The sequence below is a fragment of the Athene cunicularia genome (assembly GCF_003259725.1).
Source record: "Athene cunicularia isolate RWA chromosome 4 unlocalized genomic scaffold, athCun1 chr4_part3, whole genome shotgun sequence".
NCBI classification, from domain to species: Eukaryota; Metazoa; Chordata; class Aves; order Strigiformes; family Strigidae; genus Athene; species Athene cunicularia.
Window position 1 is genome coordinate 12547643 of NW_020799100.1, and position 12963 is coordinate 12560605.

The 12963-nt window shown below is 61.7% G+C and overlaps 1 protein-coding gene across 1 annotated transcript in view; it reads left to right on the top strand.

Moving 5' to 3' along the window:
• Positions 1-11978: 11978 nt before the first annotated feature.
• TSC22D3 (TSC22 domain family member 3) overlaps positions 11979-12963 on the top strand; it is a 3481-nt gene continuing 2496 nt past the window's right edge. The window contains exon 1 of the mRNA XM_026848519.1: positions 11979-12124. Within this exon, the coding sequence (XP_026704320.1) occupies positions 12075-12124 (50 nt within the window). The 5' untranslated portion in view covers positions 11979-12074. The remainder of the gene's footprint in view (positions 12125-12963) is intronic.

Below are 12963 nucleotides of genomic sequence, written 5' to 3' on the forward strand. Positions count from 1 at the left end.
CGCCCGTGGGGCTGGACTGCTGTAGCTGCTGCCTGGACTTGGCCAACCGGAGCGGGCTGGAGGAGGGGGCCGGGGGTGAGAACAACAACCTGGGCAGCCCCACCGTCAGCAGCTTCCGGCAGCTGCAGGAGCAGCTGGTCCGCAAGAACCTCAACACCGACAAGCTGAGCTCCATCATGCGCCAGGACTCGCTGGAGCCCGTCGTGCGGGACCCCTGCTACCTCTTCAACCAGGGCATCTGCAACAGGAACATCGACCAGACCCTGCTCTCCATCCTCCTGCTCTTCCACAGGTGGGTGTCACCGACGGGTGCCGAGGGGGGCTGCCCCGTGTGCTGGGTGCGCCCGGAGCTGGACCCGGGCTGGCTGCGTGCTCGGGAGCTGGCAGCTGGCAGGATGGGGGTGAGCCGTGGGGCCTGCAGGGGCAGGCAGGGCAGGGAGACCCGTATGACCCTGGACAGGGTGACCCGTATGATCCTGGAGCCGGGTAGGGTGGCAGTGTTGGGGGTTTCTAGATGGGGAGGAAGAAGCATGAGCGGCCGCGCGTGGCAGGGAGCCCAGTCCACCCGCCATGGGTGGTGCCAACCCAGTCCCTGGGTGCAGGTCTGGGTGGCTCTGCCCGGTGATGGCCAGCAGTGTCCCTCCGTTGGTGCGCTGTGTCTGTCCGGGCAGTGACAACAGCCTCCAGCTGTGTGTCTTGGCCCCTGGACTCTGTGTTCATCTCCCTGGCTACATCTTGACCGCACAGACGTTGCCTGCTGGGGCATGGACAGTGTCCTTTTAGTCCTGCGTGGAGAGGGGCAGCTTGTCACTTAGGAAACAGCCATGCTGCCAAGAAAGCCACCTTTAGAGTTAGTGAAAAACTGGGTAGGGAGCCCAAGAGTCCTGCTGCCAGGTCCTGCTGTCAGCAGCTTCCCTGTCTCTCCCTGGAGCAAACTGAGTGGAGACAGATTTGGCCTGGGTGGTATTTCCCATCCCTGGAAAGTGTTTCTGCCCTGACCAAGCTGTTCCCTCTCGGTTCAGAGCAGGCTGCTCTGGGACAAGGCTGCCAGCGCCCAAGCAGCAGGACATGCTCGGGACTGGTCCCATCCACTTGCCAGAGGGCTGGGCTTTACCCTCTCAAGGCTGGCACAGGCAGCAGCGCGGGGTCCCTCTCTGCTCCCCTGCTCTGGCACTGCGGGTGGAGGAGACTGAACAGGGGGTCCCCGGGGCTGCCACCCCGCAGGGTCCCTGGCTCTGATGCAGGGGTCCCCAGGGGCGGGGAGGGACAGAGCTGTCTCAGGTCCTGCACTGGCACCTCCGGCTCTGCCATGGGGCTGGCCCTGGTGTCCAGCCACCCTGGAGGACCGGTGAGATAACGGGGAGCAGCCTGGGCTGTGGGCTGGCAGGCCTGGGACTCTCCAGCCTGGCCTTGGGAAAGCTGAGCTGCACCAGGGGATACCGCAGGGTGGTGGCACCCGGAGCTGCTTGTGGCTTCAGCAGGTGGGACACATCCCCCCTCCCAGGGCTGAGGGGACATGTGGCCCATTGGTGCATATATGACAGGCATTTGCATGACTGTCAGGGCAGGCAGTGGATCTGGGGCTCGTTCTTCTGCCATAGGTGGGGTAGAGTGCAGGTGGGGTGCGTGGCAGCACCCACAACTTTGCAGACACCTCGCCATCCCCTCCCCTCCCTGCATGCACATGCACCTGTAGGCGTGCAAGCCACCCTTTGCTCCCCTCGACCGGCACGGGGAGGCGGGTGGGCTCACACGTGGCTGCCCCACGCATGCGAGCCACCCAGGCGATGCGCACACGCCTCCTCACCCCAGCCAGCGTCTCACACTGAGCAGGCTGCTCCCTCTGAGCCCTCCTCAGCGAAGACACTCTTCCTGCACTTACATAACGCCGAGCTGCCGCTCAGGTGGGAAAGGAGGAGCTGGGACACCCGCCAAGGCACCCGGCACCCGTCCCAGGCTCCTGGCTGCACGGCGAGCAGCGAACCCACCCAGCTGGGAGGGAAACAGGAGCAAGAGATTTCCCTTCGCTCTGGGAGGCTGCATCCAGTTGGCATCATGGGTGGAGAGGGGAAGCAAGACACCGTCCCCAGTGCAGGCTGCCGGGGCTGGGTGGCGGAGCCAAGCATCCGGGCTGCTTGCCTGGGGAGGCGGTGACAGTGCCCGTGGGCGAGAGGCAGGCGATGTGGGCACAGCTTGCTGCTTTCGCACTCATCCCTGCTGGAGCAGGACCCACGGTGCTCCTGGTGAGCATGGGTCCTCTCTGCTGAGGTAGAGAGCAAGAAGAGGTGCCAGGAGACCGGGGTTTCTTCCCATTTGTGCCCCTTGGTGCCCCTTGCTGCAGTGCCCAAGCCTGTTGCCTGTACCCTGGTGTGTGTTGTGTCCTGAGAGCCTCCGGGCACTCCCTTTTATGACAGGCTGTGCTATAGCATGGTGCAAAGCCGTGGTGTCCCTCCATCACACCCTGCTTCCAGGCATCCTACTGCCAGCCTGGTCTGGAGACTGCTTGGGTGATCCCCCTTTGCCCCTGGGTGGCACGGCATGTAGGAGCTGGGGGGCACGGCCCCAGGCACTGGAGGCAGGTGTGCCCACACCTGTGTTTGCTGTTGTTTTGCTGCAGCCTGAACTTTCTCCTCCTGGGGAATGAGCCAAGATACCCAAGAGGTGATAGCATACAGAGCAGAGGATTGTGGGTGCCAGAGGAACACCCCGATAACAGGCCTGATAAAGGCACTCTTGCTGCTGGGACCGAGGAATCCGAGCAGGTTTGTGCCCCTTGTTTTAGCTGATGTGCTCCTACACTGGCACAGGAGGAGGGGGAAGTCACATGGATACACATGCTTGTGTGTGGCCGAAGTCCAGCCCACAGTGCAGGAGGACCAGGCAACTGCATCTGTACTCTGAGTCTGGCTCTGGAGCTGCTGAAGACAGTTCATCCCATGCTGGATCAAGCCCTGGGCTCTGCAAGTCAAGGACAGATCAGTGCTGAGTGGTCCCTGCCAGGCTCTCCATGCTCTTTGCCCACTGCAGGGATGCTGTGCGGGATGCACAAGGTAGGGATGTTCTGGACCAATTGTCTACAGGGCTGATGCTCTTGCAGGAAACCTTCCTGCTCAGGGAGTGCATGGGATCCTGTTCAAAAACGGCTTCTCCCCTCTGTGCCCTCACATGAGGCTTTATGAACTGCTTTCCAAGGAGACCTGGGCAGTGCCAAGGGGCCAAGCTCACATGGAAGCATCAGGCATAGGGAGGGCAGGCACCACCATGCTGGCTAGGTGACCTATCTCAGCACGGTGGGCAGAAAAGTCTCCACCATCCCTCCACAATGTCAACCTTACCCCGAGATTGCTCATCCAAGACCCAGGCGCGAGCCTGACCAAGCGTGGGCCAGGGAGAGCAGCCCTGTGACTACGTGGCACCTTTCCCAGGGCCAGGGGGGTTGAGGGGAGCCAGCGGTGTGGGAGGGGGTCAGTGCTGCTGGGGGAGAGCAGCACCCTCCCGGGTGCATACTGGCATGTATTCAAGCAGGGCCCCGCCTGGCTCTGGGGTGGGGAGAAGAGATATGTGCCAACCTGCTCGCCCACATCGACCAGCCCGTGCCAGGTCTCCTTTCCTTGCCCAGCCTCTCCTGGGTAAGATCTGGCAGCCTGGCCAGCCTGTGCCCCATCCTGCTTCAGGCAGCCAGGGGATATCTCTGCCCAGCCAGATGCTTTCTGGGTGCCGTGGGACCTACTGCTCCCCCAAACAGGGTGGGGAATAACCCACCCTTTGGTCTGAGCCATGAAAGGGGCTGGGGGACACCTTCCCCCAGGTCCTGGGCAAGCCAAGGGAATTTCAGGGGAGGCAGGGGAGCTCTGTGCTGCACCGAGAAGCTGGGGGAAGGATGGATCAGCGTGGGAGAAGCCAGGCAGCACCACCTTTCCCAGTATAAGGTCAGACCAGCGAGCAGGAGCTGCCCAGGGAGCAGTGCCAGGGTGGCATCTGTGGCACGGCACCATTTGTTCCCGTCTGTCGGGTGTCACTTTGCAGCAGCGATGCAGGAGGAGGAGACAGAGCCAGGGCGTAAAGGGCATCCCAGGGCGGTGGGGCTGGGGAGCGCATTCCTGCCGGCCGAGTGGGCTGGAGCAACAAGGAGGCATTGATGGGGAGAGGGGCCGCGCGGGAGCACGTGTGAGCGTGAGAGAGGTGTGGGTGTGAGACCGGAGAGCCGTCCCGCTGGCCACTCTGCCCTCCCCAGCCCCATGGGGCAGGTCTGCCCAGGGAGGGGGCTGGGAGAGCCACCCTTCCCACTTGGGACTGGTGCACCGGGTATTTGTTTGCTTTGCTCTCGTGGGACACAGCTGCACGTGGCCTGACCCGTGTCTTGTAGCATGGTTTGCCGAGCCCTGCAGACCGCTGAGATGCTGGAGAGCTTTCATTTTAGCAGCAATGTACTTGTACTCCAGGGAATAGCTGACCTTGGCAAGCCCAAATCCTCCCACCTCCTGGAAGATGCCAGACAGCCAGTGTGCTGTGCCCACCTTGGTTTCCATCATGGGCATCCTGCCACCCTGGGACCCTCGCCCCATGACCCAGCAGGCTTCAGGGCGATGTCCCTGTAGGCCAGGCTTGCAGGGGCTCCTGGCCAGGGAAGCCCAGCAGCACTGGGCTCAGCCATGGCACACCGTGCTTGGCACAGCTTGCTAGGGCTGACAGCAGCACGCACCACACCATGCACTGTGCTCATCCCCGCCTGCTTCTGCAACACCCAGCTCCCTCCAGCAAGGAGGTTCCCCAACATGCCCTGGGAGCACAGGAGAGCCTGCTGAGCCCCTCCAGCCCTTCAGGATGAAACCATTTGCCCACGAGGCTATGGCCAAGGGGGCCTGGCACAGCTGAGCCAAAGTCTAGTGATGCCAACACCAGCTGCTCAGAAACCTGTCACCTCATCCTTCTGTGGATGCTCAGGCGCTGCCTGTCTGCCAAGGCACGCACCCAGTTCTGAGCAGGTGAGGTGTAGGTGTCCCAAGGGCAGACAGGGACAGGCAGCACAGCCCCCTGGGAAAATGCTGGCTAGGATTTATTTCAAGCTTTGAACTTTAGATGTGGAAGAGGTTGGAACTGAAGCAGGCTAGAGGGGACTGCCCTGGTCCTAGCATCATGCCCACCTGCTTCCACACCCATTGCTTCCCCCTTCCCTGGTGACACATGGCCTGATCCAGTGCTGAGACCAGTACTGCTGAGCTCGGCTGTGGGTTGGGGCTGGAGCTGGCCCACAGGGGAAGACTTTTACAGTGTGGCTTGCATCTCGGCTCCCACCAGTCACACAGCACGGACATGGGTGCTGTGGGCAATGCCTTTGCAGGCACGCTGTGCCCTTGGTGATCTCTGTGCTGGGACCCAACACCACCTCCCTGGCCACGTCCCAGCGCAGAGGGGGTTAAAGCCAGCCCTGTACTTTGGGGGAGCACTGTGACCTGTGTGGGACTGAGAGATTCAGGACACTTGTCAGCAAAGCCTGGCAGCTGCGTGCGTGCACGGGGGCTGTGACCACAGCACTGTCAGGTGGCTGTCAAGGGGAGAGGGGTCCAGGTGGATCCTGCGCTTGGGAAGCAACTGAGACCCTGTTTACAGAAGGCAGAGGATATCCCAGGGTGTCTGAAAGGGGAGGTAGGGCTGGAGAGCTGTTAAAGGCTGCAACCTGTCCCAAAGCCATGCTTTGCCGTTGAGTTCCAAGTTATATTTATCCAGGTGCCACACATTGCTGGCTTTGGGACAGGAGTTCGTCATCCTCTGTCTGTGTGCTTAGAGTTATATATATATTTGAGGGGCTTGTGCTGCAGAATTACTCTGGTGGCAGAGCAGAAGCCCTGGGCCCCTCCCTGCCCTGCTGACCCCCTGGCCCTGGGGTTAGGGTGTTATCCAGTCTATGCCACTACTTGCCTGCAACTCCCCTGGGGACATGGTGGCCAATGCCACAGGACAGGACAAGACATCCCCGTGGCCCCAAGTGAAACCATCCCATTGATCCCCCCATGGCACTGGGCAGGACTACTTCAGGTTGTTTGGAGGCAGGGGACAGTCTTGGGTAGACCCTAAGGGTTGGCACGACCCAGGTGAAGGCTGGCAGCCGAGGCCAGGCACACAGAGAGCCACAGCAACACCACAGGTACGCATCCTACCAGTAGCTCATTGTTTTTCATGTTATTGTTCTGAAATGTCAGTGAGGGAAGGGTTTTAACGAAGCGTCCCTGGTTTGAAATGCCCGGGATTCTTTGTAAAGGCCAGGCAGGGTATTAATAACCAGCTCTGCTGAAACTGCGCAGCGCCAGCGCGCGTCCTTGCCTGACCTCCTGCGGGGCGGCTGGCTCACGCGCCAGCGGAGCTCGGCTTCTCTCCCTCCCGCTCCTGACCCTCACCAGGTTGTGTCTGGCCGGGCTTCTCACCCCCCCTGCTGGGTCCCGCCAGCCGGCCCTGGGGAAGGGACCTGGAAGGGCTGCTGGGGCCCCTCCGAGCATCCCCATTGGGCCAGGCAAGAGAGCGCAAAGCACACACACCTGTGAAAGGGGAAGGTGAGGATTCGAGGGTTTCCTTGAACATGGGTTAGTCTGGGCTGGAAGAGTAGCTTTTGGTTGCATCGGGTGCTGACGTGCTGCTCTCTTGCAGCTTCCCAGTCTCTGTCCTGTCATTATATAACGAGCTGCCTTCCAATTAGCGAGCCAGGCACTCCTGCACGCCGCAGGGCAGCAGCTGCCAACACTGAGTGTGGCTCCGGAGCGCCCGCTCCTGCCTGCAGAGTGGCCTGGGGTTTCTTTGGACAGATGCCAGAGGCCCTGTCTTGGGGTTCCTCCCTCAGGCTGGGGATCTCCAGAAAAGTAATCTCTGTACCAGCAAGGGGCTTGGGGAGGGCAGAGCCCAGGCTGGCAGCCCCCTGCCCACTGCACACTTTGGGGTTCAAGGCCACCACGTTGCCCTGGTGCTGGGGGAGTCCTTTTGGCATCACGACCACCTCTGCTCTGTCCCCAGTTCCGTGAAAACAGACAAGAGAAGGGCAGCCAAAATCTGGGGACAATCCATTTGGGACTGTTCAACATGATACAGTGGGCCACAGAACAGGGACAGGCCTGAAGTTCACAGCCTGGGCTGGCAGGAGACCTGCAGGGCAGGGCATAGCTAACCAAGGGAGGTGATAATGTGGAGTTCAGTTACAGGACTCCACCCCACAGTGCCTGTGGGTGTGAAATGCTTGCTCTGCGGACAGATTTATGGATGAAAACTCTGCTGAGGGTTCAGTCTGCCCATCCTCCCTGCAGCTGGGCATCCCTGACCCACAGGAGACCGGGAGTGTGGCTGGGGGTTGGCTGTGTTCCCCCCCCACCCCCAGCCAGGCATGATGTTAGTGGGAACACCATGGGGTTTTTTGCTAGGCTGTGCCATACCTGACACCCTCTCTCGGCATGCTGCAGCTGTGGGACCCTGCACAGGCTGGGTGGGAGCAGCAGCCTGGTGAGGATTGCTGCACGGCCGCTGGCAGGGCGCCCGCTGGGGCAGCCCAAGCTTTGCAGGCAGCAGCGTGGGGCTGGAGTCAACAAACGCAGGCAAGGCAGGAGGTTGGGCTGTGTGGTCCAGGGCTGGTAATCAGCATATCAGCCCTTTTTCCTCTTCCCCTCCTACCCCAGCATGCCTGGGGAAGCTATGGCTTTGGGGGCTTTCTATGTACAGCATCGCAGGGAAGGCTCTGTCAGAGCCAGGTCGTTTCTGACCTCCCCTCCTCACACTGCTGCTGGGGGGCAGCTGCTACTGGGGTGCACTGGGTGGGGGCACAGGAGGAAGAAGGGGGGCCAGTGACAAAGTTAGAGAAAGAAAAATTGCAGCTCTCAGCAGGCCTGCTCTGGGGTGTACACTTGCATGCCAGAAAAAACAGAACTGGGAGTACAGCCAAGTACCTTTATCAGAGGAAGCAGGCAGCCCAACAGCTGGACATGGGAGCCTGCCAGGGCTCCCTCCACCGCCCCACACTGCCTCCAGCCCAACAGGTTGGAGGAGTCCCCGTGCCCCAATCCCTGCCTGTGCCCCGCTGCCCGATGGGGGGGGTTGTCATGTCCCCTGCCTGCAGCCCATGGGAGCTTGCCCTGCCTCTGTCAGTGGTGAAGGGAGGGGAGGACAGGTTCCCCATCGGCCTTCCCTGATTGCAAACCCTCCCTGGGCTTCCCCAGCATTGCAGAGGCCGTTACTGTCCCATTGCTCTGGTGTCCCCTAGCCTTAGTACTGGGACTAGGTCTAGCAAGGCCAGCAGCACTGGCTGTGCAGTCAGGGGCTTGCATACCTGCCTGAGCACTTACAGATGCACCCAGGAGGGGTTGCCATATGCTCTGAAGTAGCACATGCCCTGATTTATGAGCCTTGGGGCTCTGGTGGGCATGAACCAAGTCCCCATGTCACAGGACTTTTGGTTGTGTGGGGCTGCCACAGGTCCTGCGCAGCCCCTGGAAGGCACTGGGCTGAGCCGGGGATAGTGCCAAGTCTGCAGTAAACAGCTTAGCCAGGACATCTTCAGGATGAGGAAACCAAGAGCTGGCCAACTGGTGTGCTCTGGCCCCGCAGCCCTGGGGACTGGCAGAGCAGCCCCATGCCAGCGCTGCAGGGCAGGCAGGCGCTGTTTGGGATGCTCGGAGTGGGACTGCCGAGGGGGCAGCAGATAACACAGCTGCCTGCTTGTCCATGGGCAGCCCCCTGGCATTAGTTCTTCCTCCCCAGCACCAAGATAGGACTGCGGGGCAAGACTGGGGGCTGCACAGAGCTGTCCCACACCCAGCCCTTCCCACCACGGGCTCCCACAAGCCCAGCCATCGCCAATGTCCCCAGCCACCCCTCCTTCAGCTTCTGCAGGGCACGGCTGGCCCTGGTGCTGGCATCCCCAGTCCCCTTGGCCAGCACAGACACGGCTGCAGGATTTCAGGCTGTGAAAGGCAGAATTTTCTTATCTGCATGTTTGCAGGCAGTGGCTTTTCCTCTCCTGCTCTGCTCTGACCCTTTGAGCTGGAGATCTGGCTCTGTGGAGCAGCCTGGGCAGCTTTGGCTCTGAGCCTTTCCCGTATTGCTCTCCAGTGTCTCCGAGGCTAGGCAATAAACATTTCCCACGCCTCAGACCCTCTGAAGGGCCTTCTTCCCATTGAACTGAATCCTTGGGAGAAAACAAGACAGGAACGCTGCCACGGAGCAGCGAGAATGGCCTGGAGCTGGGGGAGAGCAAAGGCTGAGGAGCCAGGACTGCCCCTGCACCCGCCGTTCCTCCAGCTCTCACCAGCAGCTGACGGGGCAAGGGCATCCTTGGCGTGTGGCGGTGCAGTGCCTGGCACGGGTTCAATGCAGGAGGCTGAGTGCGATAGCACATCTCGGCCGTGGAGCCGTGGCCATGTCCCCTGACCCACAACACACCGCAGGTGTGGGTTGCCAGGGGGTGAGAGATGATCCCAGCATCCCGCTCCCTGTCCTCCCTTGCTCCAGCCAGGCTCAGCCCTGCAGTGGCTGCAGCCCGGCTGTGTTCGTGCCTCCGCGTCCTGTTGCAGAGGAGGGGATTGTCACTAAATGTCACCTGGCGATTGGGGCTGGCATCTCCCCGGCTGTGGCTCAGGCTGTGTGTGGGCTGGATGAGGGCTTGCTAGCAGCTTTGGGGTAGTCTGTAGGGCCATTTCTGGGGGTGACACCATCTCTCCTAACTGCTTGATGACAGCCACGGGTTATTTTTTTCCCCCAGAGAGTGCAACAATTCGTGTGACAATTACACTGTATAGCGGCTGCTGTTATTGTTCCCAAAATAACCACAGGCACGAGCTGAGTCCTTGCCTGATGAACCTCCCATAGCTGCACACGAGGCAAGAGCTGCCGTGCTTCTGCCCCAGGGATGGAGCTCACACCACTGGCCCCTCTTGCCCAGCCTGCTCCAAGGCGCCCATCACCATGGCCTCTGGTGCCATAGGGTATCAGTGAGTCCGTGGCCCCCTGCTCTTAAGGAAGAGTAAGGAGGGATGTTGCCCACCCAGCTCTGCAGCTGCCAGGCCCCGGAGGAGCAGGAAGGGGGCAGTGGGAGAGGAAGTGGATCCCAGCAGCCCTGCTGGAGTGGGGCCAGCAGCCCGGCATGGCTGTCGGCCCCCGGCCACGGGGGGCTGGGAAAGGGCCCCCCGCTGCTTGAGGTGCAGCTGGGAGCCCCATGCAGGACTCTGCTGCTGTGGGAGGCGTTTAGACAGCCCGCAGAGGCTCCCGTGGAGATCCCTGGGGAGAGCTGAGCACAAACCAGGGGTCCGGCAGAGAGCTGCGAGCTGCTGCTCCCACCCCTGCGATGCCAGTTGGGCTGCAATGGAGCCACACTGTGCATTGCGGGTGTCTCTCCCCTGCACAAGGGGACAACTGAGCAGCTCTGTGTGTGCATACACGGGTGTGCGTCAGCATCAGCTGTGAGTCAGGGCAACGTGTGCGTGGGGGGGTATTTGCAGGGCACGTGCGGGATGCATCGGCACGCATGCAGGAGGGGGCTTGTTTGTAGGATGTACATGCACAAGTGCGTGTGCATGCAGGATGTGTGCGTGCATTCAAGATGTGCACCTGTGTGCAGGGTGCATGCCCCTGCGGGCTAGAAAATGCACATGTGCATGCAAGGGGCGTGTATGTGTCTGTGCGGGTGTGCCTGTGTGCGCAGGATGTGTATGTGCACGCAAGAGTCACACGTGTGCATGAATATATGGGCGGCAAGGTGTGCCTGTGTTTGTGTGCACCCAGCCATGCATGCAGTGGTGTCTGCAACAGAAGCCACATCCCCCGAGTGGGTGTGCAGGCGAGGGGCTGCAGGGGGGTGGGCTGCATCCCTGCCGGAGGCTGTGCCAGGGGGAGGTGCCAGCCCCCCTGCCCAGCATGACCTGTCCCCATCAGAGCAGGCTGCCTTGGCATTCCTCCTTAAGTGCTGGGAAGGAAAGAGAAAGCAGAGCCTTCTGCACTTCCATCCCTAAAAAGCATCCCTCCCCTGGGGGTCTCATGGAGGGGGGCAGCATCCTTCCCAGCCTCACAGCCAGGACCCCGCGCCCCAAGCAGTGGTGGCTGTGATGAGGGCTGTGCACGGCTGGGAAAGACCCCAGGAGGGGCAGCAGGGGAGTCAGCGACTTACTTTGTTTATTTTTGCAATAGTCCCAGCTCCATGGGAAAAATATTGGAGGTGGCAGAGCTGAAGCGATTTCCTCCTGAAGCACTATGCTGCTGTGCTTCCCCGCTTCGCTCCAGCAGTGCGGAAATTGCCGGCTTTTCTCGAGCCCTTAGTGCTCAAGCACTGCGTAGGGAAGGAACAGCGCAGGTCCCCAGGACCCCAAAGCCACGGGGCAAAGGCCACGAGCCAGGCTTCGGTCTGCCTTGGTCCTTGGCACTAATAATTTAGGGCTTTCCTTTGGGAAGGGGGCTGGGCCAGGTCTGAGGGTGCCATAGCATGGGAGATGGGGAGGTGGGGAAACTGAGGTACAGCTGCCAGGAGTTGGAGCAGACTGGGGTCTGCTCATCCTATCTCTCTGCTGCTACCCGCCTCTCTGCAGGAGACAGGAGGTGGTACAAGTGGTGCCGCACACAACCGTGGGAGAGAAAATGCTTCCCCCCTTCTCTCCTGCCCTCTCCACAGTGAGACAGGCACCTTCCCTGAGCTGCGATGGGAAACCGAGTCATGGGACCCTCAGCGTGGGTGGCCTGAGCTTGTCCTGGCTGAGGGGACAGAGCTGTACCCCGTGTCCTGGGGGCTGCCACCCTGCCCAGCACCAGCCACCCTTGAGGACAAGCGCACACAGAGCGCCTTTCATCTGCCCGTGGAGGGGGGCAGCTGCCCGCTCCCCGCTTGGCACCCGCGTGGCTTGGGGTGGCACACTGGTCCACTGGCCCCTGAAAGGGCCGATTGAGCATGGCTGAGGTCATCCGCCCAGCATGTTTACCCCGTGCCCGCGGCCCCGGGATGCAGCCGGCACCCAGGCTGTCCCTGCCACCCGGCGGGCCGGGGGGACGCGGCTGCGGGCAGAGCCGGCATTGCTGCCAGGGAGCAGAGGGGCTGGAGCAGGGTCGCAGGCACCAGCATGGCCTTCCAGCCGCCGTACTCCCCGAGCCTCTTCAGGAGGAGGGACTGGTGAGTAGGGCCTCGCCAAGGGCAGGGTGGGGGGACACCCGCCAGCCCTGGGGCTGGGGGGGACAAACCCCTGCCTGCTCTCCACAGCATCAGCCCCTGCCCAGCGGCTTTTCATGGCCCAGGCTGGTGTTGGCATGGGGGGGATGTGCATCATCCCCCCTGCAGAGAGAGGGATGAACGGGTCCCACATGTGCCACCCCCTGGGATGAAGCTCCCCTTCCATGCGCAATCCCCCCACTGGGGAGAAGGTACTTTCTCTCATCCCCACATCAATCCTGTGTGTGTTGGGGCACCTGCGCATGCCTGGCCGTGGTTCAGGAGTCCCACGCAGGGTGCCTGTGTCCTTCGCCACTCAGGACATTGTGGTGCTCAACCTGCCCTGGGAGGCAGGGGGTGCAGTTTTCTGGGGAGCAGGTTTCCTTTTCTGATGGGGAAATGCCGCTCCACCCACCCTCAGCCCTTTCCCTGAGGAAGGGGCATGGCAGCACACCCACCAGCTGGGCTCCTTGGGCTGCTCCCCATGCTGGCACCCACCAGCCAGGTGCTGTGCACCTTCAGCACCCCGTGGATCAGGGGATTTGGGGTCCTTTGTAGCATCTCTGGGGTGCACGACCCCTGCCAGCACTAATGGTTTCTCAAGTGCTGCGCCGTGGCGTGGGCTCTCCCACAGGGTCTCGTTCAGCATCAGCCCCCACCCTGGTTTGCACAGGACAAGCCTCGAAGGGTCGGTGGCAGCGGGGTGATCACCCGGGTGCTGAGCGAAGTCCCACCAGGTCCAGGTCCAGAGGGCAGAGATAAACCCCGGAGCTGGCGGGGCAGCCCAGGGAGAGCAGCCAAGG